Source organism: Panthera tigris, chromosome A2, assembly GCF_018350195.1.
Source record: "Panthera tigris isolate Pti1 chromosome A2, P.tigris_Pti1_mat1.1, whole genome shotgun sequence".
Classification (NCBI taxonomy): domain Eukaryota; kingdom Metazoa; phylum Chordata; class Mammalia; order Carnivora; family Felidae; genus Panthera; species Panthera tigris.
The window spans coordinates 6,949,217-6,968,443 of NC_056661.1; the positions used below are offsets into that span (position 1 = coordinate 6,949,217).

A 19,227-nucleotide genomic window follows, 5' to 3' on the forward strand; every position below is an offset into this window, starting at 1 on the left:
CATGCTAAGAGGCAGGCATGGACTGCTTGCACTCCTCCTGGGCTCACCTTGCCTCGATAAACACCCTCACTGGCAGCTGGGTCTCCTAACTTTCTAGTTCAGGTATTATAAAAGAGGAACACAAAATGCTAATCTGGACTTTTCTAAGTCCCGACACTACCTCTCTTGATTCTGTTATGTTTCTCAGGATCCACATAAGAGTGAAACCATATGGTATCTGTCTTTCTCTGTATGGCTTATTTCACTTAGCTCTCAACAATAGCCAAATTATGGAAAGAGCCTAAATGTCCATCAACTGATGAATGGATAAAGAAATTGTGGTTTATATACACAATGGAATACTACGTGGCAATGAGAAAAAATGAAATATGGCCTTTTGTAGCAACATGGATGGAACTGGAGAGTGTGATGCTAAGTCTTGATTCTGGAACAAGGAAAACTTTTCCTTTTTTTTTGGCAAAGTGATCAGGCTCTGGGGTGACGGTCAAGGTAGAACGGAACATTCCCTGGTGGACAGGACAAATCAAAAGGTTGAGGGTTTTGTCAAGGTTTACAGTGGACAAGTGGGAAGATGGGGTTGCTATTATTTGAGGTTGAGAGGGTGAAGTCAGGAGTTTGATGATTTGTGGCATTTTAAAATATCTAAGTGGAGAGTGCACGTCTCATACCATCTGGAATCCAGGGTAGAGGTGGGGGGCTGTGGGTGGAAATTTGAGCCTTGAGTGTATAAATAGTTCTAACACGGTGAGATTCGCTGCTACCACCAAGAGAATGATTATAAGACGAAAAGAAACCCGAGAACTGGGTTCTGGGACAATGAAACAGTTGGAAGTTGGGAAATGTGGATCGTTAGACTCCAGTTGGGCACCACCGCCATAACCGTCTAAACTCGAGAACTACATCTCCCAGAACCCTCTCTGCCCCAGGCTTCCGAGTTAGAAGCCGCCTTTGAAGTCCCGCGAGAGTTAGAAGGCGGAAGTGAAGCGGAAGCCATTGCTCTCGGGAGGCGATTGCGGCTATACACATGGGCAGAGGAGGCGTCCATCGCGGCTTTCTCCCGGTTGTTGGGGGCTCTCCACTTCCCTGCTACAGACCGCACCTGCTGTATGAACTTGACGTCCTTTCAGCGGTAGCTTCCATGACCTCCATTCCACCCAATTCTAACGTCAGCCTTGTAAGCCCCAATTTCCTCACTTAACCCTTTACCCTCGGTCTTCCCGAGGACACGAAAGGCCCATAAGGCAGGGAGGAGTAATTGGGGACAGAGACCTGGGACCGGAAAGCCAGGCAGCCCGGTGAGGAGTGTGCTTTAGACTCTGATCAACAACATGAAATGCTGGTACGCGAGGACTGAAATTTAGGACCGCTGTGTTTAGGACAAGGGGAGGCACTGATGATCTGGTTTAAAAAAAAAAAAAAAAGACCCCTTGGGGTGGAGAGGGAGAGGCCCCGCCCAGGTGAATTCAGGACTTTATGGTGGGGTCTGTCCGGAACGGGAGACCGGGAGGGTAATACCTTCCTTTTCTTTTGCGGTCCGTTTTGTCCAATATTAATAGAGGCACACCGGCTTCCTATTAACATTTGTATTGAATGTTAAATCTTATATTTAAAACTTTTCCGTGAACTTCCCTGTTATTTTAGTTGACTGGTGTTAACAGCCTATAACTGGATTTAAAAGTTCACTTCAAAAAAAAAGTTCACCTCAACGTTCTGTTATTTAACCTGAGAGTTAGTCCATTAACATTTATTGTGATTACTATTTTGCATTGATTTTTACTATCTTATTGTGGTTGCTATTTATCCTTTTCCTTTCAAATATTAAAAAAAAATTTTTTTTTAAACGTTTATTTATTTTTGAGACAGAGAGAGAGCATGAACGGGGGAGGGTCAGAGAGAGAGAGGGAGACACAGAATCGGAAACAGGCTCCAGGCTCCGAGCTGTCAGCACAGAGCCTGACGCGGGGCTTGAACTCCCGAACCATGAGATCATGACCTGAGCCGAAGTCCGACGCTTAACCGACCAAGCCACCCAGGCGCCCCTCAAATATTTTTTAATTGGAATATAAAACATGCAAAAAAAGTATGAAAACACTCTTTGCAAAAAAAAAAAAATATGAAAACACACACTCTTAAAAGGACAGTGGTAAAGCGAATCTACAAACCAGACCAAGAAGGAGATTATGAAACATCGAACCTGTGTGGTCATTCCTGCATCCCCTTCATTCCCCATAAATTCCTTTAAGGATTTTACTGTTTATATGTTTTTCCAAAAATGCATTTCCTAATTTGGTAATTATTTGTGAATGGACTCACTCAAGTGCTTTCAGAGACGTTCTTTTTTCCATTAATGCAAGTACACTTTTTTTTTTTTAATTTTTTAATGTTTATTTTTGAGAAAGACTGTGTGAGCGGGGGAGGGGCAAAGAGATGGAGACAGAATTGGAAGCAGGCTCCTGGCTCCAAGCTGATTCGGGGCTGGAACTCACAAACCGTGAGATCATGACCTGAATGGAAGTCTACCGCTTAACCGACTGAGCTACCCAGGCGCCTCTGCAAGTACACTTTTTAATTTAGAGATTTTTAAGTACCTTGTAGATGAAGTGCATACACTTACCCATTCATTTTCAGACACTTCATGGCTTAAATTTTAGGGTCAGTTTAGAGTTCCCGATACTTGCGTTTTCTTTTTCCTTTTTTTTTTTTTTTTTTTTTTTTAAGTTTATTTGTTTAGAGAGAAAGAAGAGTGAGAGCATGGGAAGGGCAGAGAGAGAGGGAAAGAGAGAATCCCAAGCAGGCTCCGCGCTGTCAGCACGAGCTTGAAGCGGGACTGGACCTCATGAACCCTGAGATCATGACCTGGGCTGAAACCAGGTGTGACACTTAACCGACTGAGCCCCCCGGGCACCCATGGAGTTTTTATTTTCAAGTTGTGTTGAATATGTATGTGAGTTTTTATAATGTTGGCATTATTTCATTGAATCTTACAATTAATCTTGTTATATCTATTTATTGATATAGAATGTTTGCTTGTATATTCTACAATGCTTTTCAATGAAGTTTCAAAGGATTTAAGGAGTTGGGGCAGCTGGGTGGCTCAGCTGGTTGAGTGTCCAACTTCAGCTCAGGTCATGATCTTGTGGTTCATGAGTTCAAGCCCCACATCCAACTCTGTGCTGACAGCTCAGAGCCTGGACCCTGCTTCAGACTCTGTGTCTCCCTCTCTCTCTGCCCCTCCCCTGCTCCCACTCTGTCTCTATCAGAAATGTGAAAATTTTAATAAATAAAGGATTTAAGGAGTGTGTGTGTGTGAGAGAGAGAGAGAGGGAGAGTTTTGTTGTTAGATTTATTTGTAGGATCTTTGTTTTTAGTACTTAGGAATTTTTTTTTTTTCCCAAGGGCTTGGTGTATTGAATTTGGGTTGGTTTTTGTGTAGTGTTTTGAATGTTCTTCATAGACAGTTTTATCCTCTGTAGAATAAATAGTAACTACTATTATTTTCCATTTGCATCATTCATTTTTTATTATTTACTTTGCTGGACTCGCTGGAGACTTCTGGTATCATTGAATGGAGTTTGGGCAGCAAACTCTAGGTAGTCCCATTTTTCCCCCCCAACCTTGAAGATAATTGACTTTTTATGTTGGTCGAAGCTTTTTTTTTTTTTTTTTTTTTTAAAGATAGTAAAGGAAACTCCCTTCTTTTCCTAGTTTAAGAGTTTTTTCTCATGAAAGGTTTAGGCTTTTAACAAGTGAATTTTTTTTTTTTCTGGAATCTGCTTTGATATCTGTTTATCTGTATATTTCTAGTACCTTAAACAGTGCCTGACTTGTGGTACTACTGTTGTGCATTGAATGCATGAGTGAAGAGTGTGATTTTCTTACTTGTCTGGTAATGTGGCAAATTAAATCAATTGGTTTTCTAATGATTCATGACATTTGCGTTGGTAAATAACTTACTTGTAAAGGTAGGCACTACTGTATCATTTTTGGCTTCCATTTGCTAGTGTGTTTGGAGATTTGGATCCGTGTTTGAGTAAAATTGGCTTGTAATTTTCCTTTTCTGTTTCAGGTTTATGCCAGTCTCATAAAATGGGGTGGGAATATTCCATTTTTTCTAAACTCTGGAATATTTTGCCTAAGAGTAGAATCACTTGTTCTGCAAAAGGGAGCTGCACCAGGAAAAAACCATTTAGGTCTGGGGTTCTCTTTGTGGAAATTTTTTGAGCAGTTGTTTCTTTGTTTCAGTTCCTTTAAAGGTCATAGGGCATCCAAGTTCTTTATTTCTTTATGGTCAGTAAAATTTCTTTAGGGATTTACTCATTCCTTCTAAGGTTTAAATTGTATAGTCAAAGTCGTTAATGTTTTTATTATATTTTTAATGTTTGTTACATCTGTAACATAATCTGGTTTTTCATTCATAGATTTTCCTTTTTTAAAAATAAAATAAGTCCTGCCAGAATTTTGTGAGTTTTGTTTTTCTTAGAGAACTTTTGCCTTGATTGAATGACTTCATCATATGTCTTTCATCTCATAACTTTCTGCTCTTTATAATTTTCTTCCTTTTACTTTTTTGCAGTATTTCTTTCCAGTTTCTAACATTGGATACCTGTCGCGTTCCAAAGAATTTCAGTGTATTTTATTATATTTCAGTTATAAATATTACGTATTATGACTTCTTTGACACGTGAATTATTTAGAATTTTTTTCTTTTTTAATACTCATTCCTGTGACATTTTTCTCGTTACCCTTTGGACACTGTTTGCTAACTTCATTGCATTGTTTTCGGAGATAGATGCCATTTTCTGAGACACGTTGTACCTGTGTGGTTGGAGTTTATAGTAGCTAGGGTATACTGTTTCGTCTTGTTCAGTATGGATATAGTTACTGAATCATCTGCTTGAACCGTGTTAGTGAGACCTCTGGTGGTGGCTTTATGCATGCTCCTTAGACTTAAGGTTTTTTTTATTTTTTATTTTTATTTTTTGAGTAGGCTCCATGCCCAGCATGAAGCCTGGTGCGGGACTTGAATTCACCACCCTGAGATCAAGACCTGAGCTGAGATCAAGAGTTGGACGCTTAATCAACTGAGCCACCCAGGCGTCCCTCTATCTTTGTGTGTGTGTGTGTGTGTGTGTGTGTGTGTGTGTGTGTGTGTGTGTGTATTTGAGGCTGTTAAAACACATATATGTGCGCATATGTATATATACATATATATAGGGGTTTTTTCTTGAATTATATCTCTTTTCGTTATGTAATACCTCAGTTTTCTCTGAACCTTTTTGCCTTAGTTCTTTCTGTCGGATACTAATGTATTTAAACCAGATTTAAAAGAAAAGTGTGTGTCCTGTATATCTTCTTTTTATTTCCATTCTTGCTATATCTTTATGTTTTAGATGTCTGTTGTAAACAGCATATAGCTTGATTATTTGTTTAAAAATTTTTTTGATGTTTGTTTATTTTTGAGAGAGAGAGAGAGAGAGAGAGACAAGAGTGTGAGCAGGGGAGGGGCAGAGAGAGAGGGAGACACAGAATCCAAAGCAGACTCCAGGCTCTGAGCTCTCAGCACAGAGTCTGACGTGGGGCTCAAACTCACGAACTGCAAGGTCATAAGCTGAGCCGAAGTTGGACACTTAATGGACTGAGCCACCCAGGCGCCCCTAACTGGGTTGTTTTTAACCTGTTTTGAGAATATCTATATTTTAGTTGAAGTATTTAGTCTATTAAATCTTGTGTGTTAACATATTTGCCTGTTGAATTTGTCCTTTTTCTATTTTTCCTTTCCTCTAGCTTCCTTTGATTTGAATATTTTTTCATTTCACTTTTTTTCCTCCGTACATTTTGATTTTATATCCATATTTATTTACCCCGAAGAGGTTAGCCTTAGAAGAGAGAGCAGACATCTCCTCGTTTGTAATAGGAGAGGAGGAGAGTATCACAGATCGGTTTTGGGAGGAATTTTGTTAGAACTTTATAGAAACCAGAAAGTTAGAAACACTCCTGTTAACTTTTTAAAAGTAAAGTATAATTTACCGTGAAGACAGTGCACAGATACTAGATCACTTTGATGAATTTTTTGACAGTTGTGTACATCGTGTAACCACTAGCTAAAAATAAATGTGAAGAATATTTCAGTTGCCTCAGAAAGTTCCTCTTGCTTCTTCAGTTTCTCCATCTCATGCTCTTCCACCAGGCAGCCGTTTTTTTTTTTTTTACTTCTATCGACTGAAATAAACAAGTTTTGCTAACAACCTAAATAAGTCCACCTACTCGTGGATGTCCTATGACTGGAATCGTAGAGCATTTTTTGTGTATAGTTTTTTTTTTTTTTTTAAGTTTTTATTTATTTTTGAGACAGAGAGAGACAGAGCATGAGCAGGGAAGGAGCAGAGAGAGAGAGAGAGACAGAATCGGAAGCAGACTCCAGGCTCTGAGCCATCAGCACAGAGCCCGATGTGGGGCTCGAACTCACAGACTGTGAGATCATGACCTGAGCCGAAGTCGGATGCTCAACCGACTGAGCCACCCAGGCGCCCCTGTGTATAGTTTGTATTGGTCAGCGTCGTGGAGTTTCCACTGTGTTGTGTGTCTCAGTAGTTAGTGTTCGTTCGGTAATATTCCATTGCACATACCACAGTGTGTTTATCCGTTCTGTTGTTGATGGATATTTAGATTGTTTGCAGTTTGGGGCTATTATGAAACCAGATTGCTGTGAACATTTTGTATGAGTCTTTGTAACGTGTTTTAAAATTTTTCTCTTGGGGCGCCTGGGTGGCTCAGTCGGTTAAGCGTCCCACTTCGGCTCAGGTCATGATCTCACGGTCCATGAGTTCGAGCCCCCCGTCGGGCTCTGTGCTGACAGCTCGGAGCCTGGAGCCTGCTTCCGATTCTGTGTCTCCCTCTCTCTCTGACCCTCACCCGTTCATGCTCTGTCTCTCTCTGTCTCAAAAATAAATAAACATTAAAAAAATTTTTTTTTAAAAAAATAAAAAAATGAAATTTTTCTCTTGGGTAAATATCTGTGAGTGGAATGGCTGAGTCAAATGGTAAAGAAACTGGCAAAATGTTGTCCAAAGTAGTTGAACCAGTTCAACCTCAGCCACCCATCCTTGCCAACGTTTGATGTTGGCAGTCTTTTTTATTTTGGCCACTCTAGAGGGTTAAAATGCTGTATCTTTAGTTTTGTTTGCATTCATCTGATAACTAATGACGTTGAATACCTTTTGACAAGTTTGTTACATTTGTCATTACATTTTGTGCTTTAGCTTTTTTTTGTTGAATTGGTTTTTTAATTTTGTTTTATAGGAGTTCTTTATGTAATCTGAACGTATGAGCTCTTTGTGAAGTGTATGTACTACAATTATATTTTTTAAGTGTATCTTGTGAGAGAGACAGAGAGAGAGAGAGGGAGAGGGTGCATGCAGGCACACACACGAGCAGCGGTGAGGGGCAGAGAGAGAGGGAGAGTGAGAATCCCAAGCAGGCTCTGTGCACTGTCAGCACGGAGCCCAATGCAGGGGCTTGATCCCATGATCCACAAGATCATGACCTGAACTGGAATCAAGAGCCAGACGCCCCATACTACAAATATTTTTTCCCAATCTGTGGCTTGCTATTCATTTTGTTTAAGGTTTATAGCAGCTTTATACATAATTGCGCAACTGTTTTTTTTGGAATTGAGTTATAATTGACAAAACGTTAGTTTTAGGTGTACAGTGTAATGATTTGATATTTGTGTGTATTGTGAATTGAACACCACAATGAGTCTCTAGTTAACATCATTGCCATACAGAGTTACATTTTTTTTTTCTTGTGATGAAAACTTTCCAGATCTACTCTCTCAGCTACTTTCTTTTTTTTTCCTGGAAGTATAACAAACACAACGTTACAGTAGTTTGGGTGCAAAAACCTATTCTGTGCTCACAAGTGTAGCTACCATCTGTGACCATCCAGTGTGTTACAATATCTTTGATTATATTCCTTATCGTTACCCTTCTCTAGCGACTTTTAAATTTTTTTTTTTTAACGTTTATTTTTGAGATAGAGAGACAGAGCATGAATGGGGGAGGGTCAGAGAGAGGGAGACACAGGATCTGAAACAGGCTCCAGGCTCTGAGCTGTCAGCACAGAGCCCGACGTGGGGCTCGAACTCACAGACCGCGAGATCATGACCTGAGCTGAAGTCGGCCGCCCAACCGACTGAGCCACCCAGGCGCCCCAAGTGACTTTTAAATATGTACTACAGTATTAATAACTAGTCACCATGCTGTGCATTGTATCTCCATGATTTACTCATTTTATAACTGGAACTTTGTGCCTTTTGATGCTTTTCACCCATTTCACCCACCCTCTGATTCAGGCAGTCTGTTCTTTGTATCCATGACCTATTTTGTTTTGTTTTTTGAGATTCCACATAGAAGTAAAAATAGATATTTAGCTCTTTCTGTAGGATTTATTTCACTTTGCGCAATGCCCTCAAGGTGAATCCATGCTAGCAAATGGCTAGAGTTCATTTTTTTTTAAGTTTATTTACTTATTTTGAGAGAGAGAGAGAGTGAGAGAGAGAGAATCCCAAACAGGCTCTGCACTGTCAGTGCAGAGCCCAATGCGGGGCTCTATCTCATGAACCATGAGATCATGACCTGAGCTGAAATCAATAGTTGGATGTTTAACCCACTGAACCATCTGGGCACCCCACTTGTAAGATTCTTTTATGTGTTTCAGATATTAACTCTTTATCAGATATATGATTTGCAAATATTTTTTTGTTAGGTTGCCTTTAAAAAAAATTTTTTTTAATGTTTATTCATTTTTGAGAGAGAGAGACAGGGCACTAGCAGGGGAGGGGCAGAGAGAGGGGGAGACACAGAATCCAAAGCAGGCCCCAGGCTCTGAGCTGTCAGCACAGAGCCTGACATGGGGCTTGAACTCACAAACCGTAAGGTCTTGACCTGAAGTCAGACACTTAACCGATTGAGCCACCCAGGCACCATGCCTTTTCATTTTGTTGATGGTTTCCTTTACTGTACAGAAGCTTTTTAGTTTGGTGCAGGCGCACTTATTTTTGTTTTTGTTTTCTTTGTTTTCCGTGTCAAATCAGAATTGGCAAGACCAGTGTCAGGGAGCTTACTGCCTATGTTTTGTTTCAGCTTTGTGGTTTTGGGTCTTACATTCATGTCTTTAATCATTTTGAGTTCATTTTTGTGTATGATGTAACATAGTGGTCCAGTTTCATTCTTTTGCATGTGGCCATCCAGTTGTCCCAACATTATTTATTAAAGAGACTGTCCTTTCCTTGTATATCCTTGGTTCCTTGTCATAAAGTAATTGACTGTGTATGTGTGCCTTTATTTCTGGGATCTCATTTCTGTTTCATTGATCTTTGTGTGTTTTATGCTAGACTATTAATTTTCTTCATGATTTTGTTTGAAAATTTGTATTTTTGGTAAAGGCCAATTTAATGATTTATTAATATTCTGTGTCTAGACTAAAATACTGTTGTGTAACTTAAGGTTGTTAAAATATTTTCTATGGTTTTTATGTTGTGGTTTCTGTTTCATCTCAGAAAGGTTTTTAATCAAGTTGTTGCTTATGCAGTGATAAAAGAATGTAAAGTTCCTGTTACCATTGGTTCTTTCAGTGGCATTTTTTTTTTTTTTTTTTTTTAAATAATGTCTACACCCAGCATGGAGCTCAAACTCAGGACCCTGAGATCAAGAGCTACATGGTCTCCCAACTGGAACCAGCCAGGTGCCCTTGGTACCATTTGTTTGTTTAATGTTTGTTTATTTTATTTTATTTTATTTTATTTATTTATTTTTTTAATGTTTTTATTTATTTTTGAAGGATAGAGAGACCGAGCATGAGCAGGGGAGGAGCAGAGAGAGGGAGACATAGAATTTAAAGCAGGCTCCAGGCTCCGAGCTGTCAGCCCAGAGCCCGACGCGGGGCTTGAACTCACGAACTGGGAGATCATGACCTGAGCCAAAGTCGGACGCTTAGCCGACTGAGCCACCCAGGCGCCCCTAATGTTTGTTTATTTTTGAGAGAGAGCACACATGTGAGCTGAGGAGGGGTAGAATGAGAGGGGACAGAGGATCTGAAGCAGGCTCTATCCAGTCTCTGAGCTGTCAGGACAGAGCCTGATGCAGGGCTCAAACTCATGAATCATGAGATCATGACCTGAGCCGAAGTGGGATGCTTAACCACTCAGTACCATTTGTTAAAAAGACTGCTTTCCCTACTGAATTGCTTTGTTCTCTTAATGAAAATCGTTTGTACACATGTAGGTTTGTTTCTAACTCTGTTCTGTTCTAATGACCTGTTTGTCTGTTACTTATTCCATCCATTACTGTGATAAAGTTAGTACAAATCCTCTACGTTTGTTTTTCTTTCTTAACATTGTTCCTGCTCCTCTAGATCTTTTGCATTTTGGTTCACATTTTAGATTTGCTCTGTAAACTCATTTTTTTTTTTTTTTTTGGGATTACTGTGAAATGAAAATAAGATTACTTGTTGAAAGTGTAATGATGAGACAGTTTTTGATTTGGGAAAAACTGGCAAGATTTCTACACAGTTTTTAGGCGACTGGAAGGTCAGGTTGCCTGGTAGGCTTTTCTTGAATATAAATACTCTTTTTGCAGCTGAGTTTGGGAGGTTACCAGTTGTGTGCAGACTGGTCTTGCCAATTACCTTCAGAGAGGAGGTGAATGGTTGGAATGAATCATCCAAGGTTGGTCCTTTGGCTGGTAGGAATTATATGGGCAGAGAGTCATAGAAGTGACGGATATTGATGATGACTTCCCGCTGGGTAGGCGGGGTGGTGAGAGGAGGAATTTGCTGTTAGAGAGCAAGATGGAAGCAGCATGGGTGGCCTGGAATCCTCTCTCAAGTGAGAGAGGTCGTGTGACAAGAGTGTTGGAGAAGAGGTTTTTGTTCAGAGAGATTTTGGAATCATTGCCTGCGAGGTGAAGCTGATTCCAGTGATGACACGGCCTGGGCTGTGGCCAGGGTGTGTGTGTGGGTGTGGAGTGAGTGGCCAAAAGGCACTGGAGGTTGGAACGCGTGGCTATAGGTGGACCGACCCCACGGCTACTAGAACAATCCTAAACCATGGTAAGCCTTGAAGTTGAAAGGAAGACAAGTCTGGAGCCCAAGTGTTTAACAAGTAAAGGAGTCTGATGGAGTTGTGCTTGGCAACAGATCACACGGGAGAGTGGATCTGAATGTTATTAGGCACATCAGGGACCTTCTCCACATTGGCCCAGAGGACTCACCTGAGTAAGATAAAGTCCCAAGATCAGACAGAACTTGCTGCTCCAAAGAAGAGATGGTGGAAAACCAAAGTCAGAATTGTCCTGTGAGCGGAGAGGTGGGAACTCTTTGTCCTACTGGTCTTTTTCTCATTTACTACAGATGCCTGCTCGAAGAGTCCCGTGACAGCGAGAGGGAAGCCTCCTGCTGCCAGTGCCCTATTCTGGCAGATTGACTATCGTTCTCACAGGATGGCAGCTCCTGGTCTGTCTCCCACGTGTGGTAAGTTCCTGGGGTGATAATGAGTGCCCTCAGAAGTCGTACGTAAGTGGCCCCTGGACTTCCCAGAGATCAGGGGTGTGCATGGCTAGGGGGAGGTCTGCCAGGAAGGGTGGAGGAACTGATAAGGGGTGGGGGCAGAGTCGTGGGAGCCCCCCACGTGACTGTCTGACCTGTGGGTTTGGGTGAAGTAGGGATTGTGTGTGGTTGGTGTGTAAGGAAAGACAGGTCGTGGGTAACCCTGTTACCTATTTATTATTACTGTTATCGTTATTATTAAATATTTTATCTATAAGTAATCTCTACTCCCAGCATGAAGCTCAGACTCATAGCCCTGATATCAAGAGTTGTGTGCTCCACTGACTGAGCCTGCCAGACACCCCTGTTTTGTTTTTTTTTTTTAGTTATATTTGTTATTTATCCCGTATTACTGTGAAAAATCTGAGCCAAGTAAACGCTCTCCCTGCTAGAGCTTTAATTTCTTCACTCATTGGTTGAGAGCGTGTATTGCTTTTTTATGGGTATGTCAGCCTGCCGTCCTTTCCCCTGTCCCTGAGTGGGGCAGGGCCCCTCTGGCCTGTTACAAGACATGGTGTGTGTGAGACAGACGAGGATAGGCACTGCACACCACACCTAGCATACTTCCAGTTGCATGGGCAGCTTCCTGACCTGTGAGTGTTGGGCAGGCTTTAATCCTCATGGATCCACTCCTCTCCAGCTGCGTCCATCCAGGACCCTGCCTATATCCAGGAGTCAGAGATTCATCCCTCCAGAGACCATTCCTGTCCCCAGGATGTGGACCTGTTTGCTTGCAGTGGCCTGGAGCCTCCTGTGCCAACCAGTGTGGGTTCTCAGGTAGAAGATCTCTGGGCCCCTGGGGGTGGGAGAGGCACTTCCCTAGGATGCCCCCAGTGCCACCTGTTAGAGTTCTTTTAGAGCCTCACCCAGGCTGATCACTGCCTGATCAGGGCACAGGAGAGAAAGCCAGAGACAGGTGCAAGGCCGTCCTGGTATCAGGGACGTAAGGGGAAATGACTAACGTAGCAGGTGTTTCTCTCATAATACAACTCAGAATGCTCAGGCTAGGCTAGAAGTGGAGAGATTTGGTCCCAGGTCAGCAGTGTTGCATGTGATGCGATGAGATCACCTCCTAGTGAAGAGTCCCCAGAGCCACATCTGGAAGTCCTGTGTTCAGAGTCTCTCATGCCCAGCCTCAGTCCATCTCTGTGGACACAGACGGGACGGTTTCTTACTGACCCCAAATATGTGTGGTGATTCAGGAGTCAGTGACTTTCCAGGACGTTGCTGTGGACTTTACTGAAAAGGAATGGCCCTTGCTGGATTCTTCACAGAGAAAACTGTACAAAGATGTGATGTTGGAGAACTATAGCAACCTTGCTTCAGTGGGTAAGGCTGGACTCATTTCTCTGTTCGTGTGGCAGATGTTTTTGTTTTAAGTACTTGCTGTGACCCAGGGACTGTGGGGATTTGGAACACAACGTGAACAAGCCGTCCTGATATCCCCCCCCCGCCCCCCATGGTGACCCCCAACGGTTGCCGAGACCTGCCCATTGCATTGACCGTGGAGGTCAGCAAGTGTGTCTGAGCCTGGGCATAGGTTTCTGAGTTGAACAATCTTCATTCGTTTGAAGGGCAAAGCGTGTCGGTGTTTGTGGCTTTGTGTTTTATGAAAGCCTTTCACTGTGTTTCTTAGAAATTGGGCACCACCATTTCGCTGCTCCTAAGTCAGACTTGTCCACCTTCAGAGCACTGAAGATCAAAACATTGACCCCAGCCTAACGGAAGGGGTTGTCCTCTGCACGATCCTCCCCCAACATGTGTCTTTCCCCGTGAGTAGGGTATCAGGTGGGCAAACCCAGCCTTATCTCCCACTTGGAACAAGAAGAGGAGCTGAGGACAGAGGAGAGGGGACTTCACCGAGCCACATCTCCCGGTAAGCACCAGGCAGACATGGGTGCTTCTGGACACCTGATTTACTCAGTGATGCCGGGCAGGGAGGTCCATGAGGAAATGTCAGCCAGGGAAATCTGAGAATGCCCCGTCTCCATTTTCGCACAAGTCCTTTGGTCTCACTGTCCTCTCCTATGTATGTACGTCTGTGTTTCTTCCTTTTCTCTTCCTTTTATCTATCTGCTGACTGACTTATTCACTTATTGGTTTACTTACTTTCCACTGAGATACTGTTAGTTTCAGGTGTACAACATAGTGACTCAATTTTTGTATGTATTGCAAAGGGATCACCACAGTAAATCTGATTAACATCCGTCACCACACAGGTACAGAACAATTTTTTTCTTGTGATGAGAACTTTTAAGATTTACTGTCCTAACAACTTTTTTGTTAAATTTATTTTGAGAGAACGAGTTGGGGAGGGGTGGAGAAAGCGTGAGGGAGAGAGAATCCCAAGCGGACTCTGCACCCTCAGCGCAGAGCCCGACGTGGGACTCGATTCCGTGAACCATGAGACCATGACCTGAGCCGAAATCAAGAGTCAGACATTTAACCAGCTAAGCCACCCCACTCCCCTCTTAGCAATTTTCAGTATAATACAGACTTATTAATTATAGTCACCATGCTGTACCCTACAGCCCAGGACTTACTTGTTTCCCAACTGGAAGTTTGTACCTTTTGACCCCCTTCACACCTATTTTGCCCACCCACCACCTCTGACAACCATCACAGTGTTCTCTGTATCCACGAGCTCAGTTCTTGTGTTTTGTTTTGTTTTGGGGCGTGGTAGTTGTTTTGTTTTGTTTTGTTTTTTTAGATTCTACACAGAAGTGAGATCATGCAGTCTGTCTCTGTCTTATCTTAGCATTATGCCCTCAAGACCCATCTGTGTGGTTGAGTAGGAAGAGTTCCTTCTTTTTATTCTTTTACGGCTGAATAATAATCTACTGTGTGTATACACCACATTTTCTTTATTCATCTGTCAAAGGACACTTAGATTGATTCCATACCTCGGCTATTGTAAATAGTGTTGTTGTGAACATGGGGGTGTGGATATCTTTTCAAGGTAGTGTTTTTGTTTTCTTTGGGTAAATCCCCAGAAGCAGAATTGCTGGGCTTCGTGTGTAAATTTGACCTGTCCACGTGAGCTTTGTCCCATTTTTTCATACTCTGCACCCCTGATTGTACCCTTCTGTTGTTATCCGTGTTACTCTTTGAAGAGTTATTCCTTAGTGAATCTAGTTAAGTGTCTCCTCCGCCATCACCAGGTATCTCACAGAGCCACATTGCACAGGCATTTTTATCCCCATGTGTGTTCTTCCTTTCAACATCGCTTTTCCTTCTTTAAGGTTAGTTTTGCAAAGAAATCCCGTTTTCATCAGCTGTCATCTCACTGTTTTCTTTCTCCAGCCAACATTTCTTTCCTCAGGTTAATATTTTTCCAATTTGTTGCAGATTGGGAGACTCCATCTAAAAGCAAATGGTCCATTCTCATGGAAGACATTTTTGGCAAGGAAACACCCCGTGGTGTGACAGTGGTAAGGTTTTCTTGGGATGATCCCTGGTTTTCCGGACGGGAGAAGGCTGGGGCAGCCTGTTAGAAAGCAGCTCAGGAACCAGCGAGTGGTATTCCCTGAGAGGCACCTGTTTCAGACACTGTTTCTCACAGCTTTGGGGGAAAACCCTAAACCTAGCCTCAGATAATGAGCGTTGGGGTTCAATTCAGGTTTAAACAGTAAACAGTAAAAGCTTTGTGAACGTTACTCATGTGGGGCCTCAGGGCGTAGCCTCCACCGTTTCATTTGCTAGACCCCAAGTGGGACGTGAACAGTACTGTTGCACTCTAGTCACAGCGTCATTGGTCATAGGGCCTGTTTCTACTCCTGTGAGTGTACATGGGGAGGACTGGATGGCTCTTAGGGGCGTGGGGAGCTGTGGGAAACGCCCTAGTCACTCCTCTCTCAATCATCAGGAAAGAACACGTCTTGGGGAGAAACCCGCCGAGTACACTCACCTGTTTGAAGTCTTCAGCATGGGCACCCACCTTACCCAGCAAATGGGAAGGCACCCTGGCAAGAGGCCCTATCACCGGCGGGACTGTGGGGCGGCCTTTAAGAACAGGTCACCTCTAACCCAACACGTGAGCATTTACAACGGGAGAAAAATGCACGAATGCCACCAGTGCCAAAAAGCCTTCACGACGAGTGCTTCCCTCACGCGGCACAGGAGGATCCACACTGGGGAGAAGCCCTACGAGTGCAGCGCCTGCGGGAAAGCCTTCAATGACCCCTCCGCCCTTCGGAGTCATGCACGAACTCACCTCACGGAGAAGCCCTTTGACTGCAGTCAGTGTGGAAACGCCTTCCGAACCCTCTCCTCCCTGAAGATACACATGAGAGTTCACACCGGGGAGAGACCTTACAAGTGTGATGAGTGTGGGAAGGCGTACGGCAGGAGCTGCCACCTCATTGCACACAAACGGACACACACTGGAGAGCGACCGTATGAATGTCACGACTGTGGGAAAGCCTTCCAGCATCCCTCACACCTCAAAGAGCACGTCCGAAATCACACTGGAGAGAAACCCTACGAATGCACACAGTGTGGGAAAGCCTTCCGATGGAAGTCGAACTTCAACTTGCACAAGAAGAACCACATGGTGGAGAAAACGTACGAGTGTAAAGAATGTGGGAAATCCTTCGGCGATCTCCTATCACGGAGGAAGCACATGAGAATTCATATTGTGAAGAAACCCATCGAATGTAGACAGTGTGGGAAGGCGTTCAGAAACCAGTCCATCCTGAAGACGCACATGAATTCCCACACCGGAGAGAAGCCGTATGGGTGTGATCTGTGTGGGAAAGCCTTCAGTGCGAGCTCAAACCTGACCACACACAGGAAAATACACACTCAGGAGAGACGCTATGAGTGTGCTGTGTGCGGGAAAGTGTTTGGGGATTACTTGTCCCGGAGGAGGCACATGAGTACTCATCTCGTAAAGAAACGTGTTGAGTGCAGGCAGTGTGGGAAAGCCTTCAGAAACCAGTCCACCCTCAAGACACACATGAGAAGTCACACAGGAGAGAAGCCGTACGAGTGCGATCACTGTGGGAAAGCCTTCAGCATAGGCTCAAACCTGAACGTGCACAGGAGGATACACACCGGGGAGAAGCCCTACGAGTGCCTGGCCTGCGGGAAGGCCTTCAGCGACCACTCATCGCTTCGCAGTCATGTGAAAACTCACCGGGGAGAGAAGCTCTTCGTGTCTTCTGTGTGGAAAAGGCTCCAGTGATGTGTCTGCCTTCAGGGAAACACGAGAGCTCAGACGGGGCCCAATTGGTGTCATGGCTGGGAAAGACTTGTTTTTCCTCATCACTGTGGGCATTCGCGAGAACTCATGCTAGGGGACAAAACTATACCTGTGGTATGCAGGAGTCAGGTGCGCATTCAGCTCTTAAAAATAAAAAATGAGAACTTAGGGAGAGAGACCGTAGCTTGGTATTTTATGTCAGAATGACCTTAGCACCACCAGCACCTTCTGGGCATACGAGCGAGCGCACCAGGGACTTACTGGTCTCACACCGTATTCTTGATGAACAAAATCATACTAAAGAGAAAAACCTATAAAATAGGAATGTGGGAAAGTCTATAAGAGAGGTCAGCAAACTGGCCGACTGTCTATTTTTGTATGGCTTGCAAACTAAGAATAGTTGATAACATTTTTAAAGAAGAAAAACATGTGGCAAACACCACATGTGACTCACAGAGCCTAAAACACCTACTTTCTGGCCCTTTACAGAAAAACCCAGCCAGCCCTTGGTCTACAGGAACAGTTCTAACCCGGTGGTGATTTTGCTTATCTGGAGACATTTTTTATTGTGAAAACTGGGCGGGGGGTGGGGTGCTACTGGCATATAATGCCCGGGAGCCCCTGCAGGAGAGAATTATGTGGCCCCAAATGTCAGTATTGCTGAGGTTGAGAAACCATGGCCTACAACAATCGCTCAGTTTTTATGAAACGTACTCACACTAGGAGACATTTCTGTTTAAAACTTCAAAAAGCCTAGCCAATGGAATTCTTTCAGGAAACGTGAGAACCCACACCGCGGACGGCCCGCGTGTGGAGATGATTTTAGCCGCAGCCCCCTCACTTGTGCTCATGAGAATTCATACCCTGATGGAATTTTCTAGTGAATCATGAAATTGCATTTGTCAGTCTTTCATCATGAAGACAGACCCTCACTCATTAATTTGTAGTCTTTATTCTTAAGATCATGCTCCTCTAACACTTGGGCTTCATTACAGGTTTGTATATAGTATTATTATAATTCCATCCTTGATATGTGTTCATTTCCTTTTGGATAACTCCCTTGACCAGTGGACTGTTTGGCATTGTGTTAAATGCTATGTAACATGTGGGTATTTTTAGTACCTGTTTGTTACGAGTGTCTAAGTCAGATGCGTTGCTATCAGGGCATGATGTCTTCATCAGATGGATCCTCTGGAATGTTCTGGGCCTCCTGTCCCTGCAGGAGTGACATACACTTCTCGTTGCTCTCCCGGTGTCTCATCTTTCACATCAAGAAAATCCAAGTTTTGTCAGATTACTAAGATACCCTAGTTTTAGAAGTCTCTTAATGAGTTTTCCATTTTACAGTCTTTATGTCACAGCCTGGCCATTGACCGATAAGCAGATGTCACTGTATGGGCTGTTGACAAGAGAGCTCTTGAAAAGGGATTTTTCTTACCTGCATTCTTCTACAGATTTTGTTTTTGCTCTTTTCCCTACTTCTCACCTTGCAAGGAGACCAAGTACCTAGTGTTCAAAGATACGTCTTTTGACCATGAGGCTGTAAGCCACAGGCTAAAGAGGATCCTGCAGAAAAGGCACAATGATCCTGGCCCCTCCAGTCACTTCTTTGTCTACACTAGCCGTGGATATATTATTTCCAGACTTCCTATTACATGAGAAAAAAATAAAACCGGTTATTGGCTTAAGCTGCTTTGGATATTTCATTGTTTATGAATTTAATAATTTTTTATTGGTGGGGGGAGGGTTCTGTTACTCCCAAGTGGATGCGATCTGTAATACGTGCATCGAGTCATTGGTAAGGTTTTATAGCTGCTGTGTGTGGACATAATCTGCTTATACTTTTAATTGTTGAATATGGGTGTTTTTTTTTTTTACATCTTTAATCCATGTTTTAAAATTGTGTTTCAAGTCTCCGATACGCTTAAGTATTTATTTTCTTGATTTGAAGTGTCTCAGTCTTTACTGAAGCCCCAAGAAGCAGATACCATCATGATCTCCCTTTTGCATAAGGAGAATCTAAGGCAAGCAAGATTAGGTTGCTTGTCTGAGTTCAACCCACAAACAGGTAGTAGTGCTTCTGTGTCGGGCCCTGTTCTGTCTGTGCCCCACATCTGTAGCAGCAAATTGGGATTTTTGCCTTCACAGTGCTTTCTTTCCGCTTAGGGTAAGGCACCCCATAAACAAATGAGTCCGTAAATACATTGTATACTGCAAGGTGGTTAACGCAGTGGAGGAAAGGCTAAGCGTGGTGATGATGAGACAGAATGTGGGGGTTCAGAGCTGTTGGGTGGAAAGCCTTCACCTTAGGGGGCATTTGAGCAGAGATGTAAACTGACAGCACCATGTTGTAATCTGGGGTGGAGCACCCTTGGCAGTTCAAAGGCCGTGAAAAAAAAAAAAAAACAACTGCTTGGGAC

General features: G+C 43.2%; 1 protein-coding gene across 1 annotated transcript; it reads left to right on the forward strand.

Annotated features, from left to right (window-relative positions):
• The first annotated feature begins 985 nt into the window (after positions 1 to 985).
• On the forward strand, positions 986 to 16,889 carry ZNF317 (zinc finger protein 317). Its single transcript, XM_007079373.3, has 7 exons — positions 986 to 1,174; positions 11,410 to 11,529; positions 12,245 to 12,381; positions 12,807 to 12,933; positions 13,385 to 13,480; positions 14,953 to 15,035; positions 15,470 to 16,889. Exons 2-7 carry the CDS (start codon positions 11,499 to 11,501, stop codon positions 16,787 to 16,789), a joined length of 1,794 nt encoding a protein of 597 aa, XP_007079435.1. The 5' UTR covers positions 986 to 1,174; positions 11,410 to 11,498; the 3' UTR covers positions 16,790 to 16,889.
• The last annotated feature ends 2,338 nt before the right edge of the window (positions 16,890 to 19,227 follow it).

Bases quoted from the DNA above. Each gene is read 5' to 3' on its own strand.
- ZNF317 (XM_007079373.3), top strand. From the start codon at position 11,499: ATGGCAGCTCCTGGTCTGTCTCCCACGTGTG. The intron at 12,934-13,384 runs GTAAGGCTGGAC...CCCCGTGAGTAG, and splicing joins TAGCAACCTTGCTTCAGTGG to GGTATCAGGTGGGCAAACCC. The intron at 13,481-14,952 runs GTAAGCACCAGG...AATTTGTTGCAG, and splicing joins TCACCGAGCCACATCTCCCG to ATTGGGAGACTCCATCTAAA.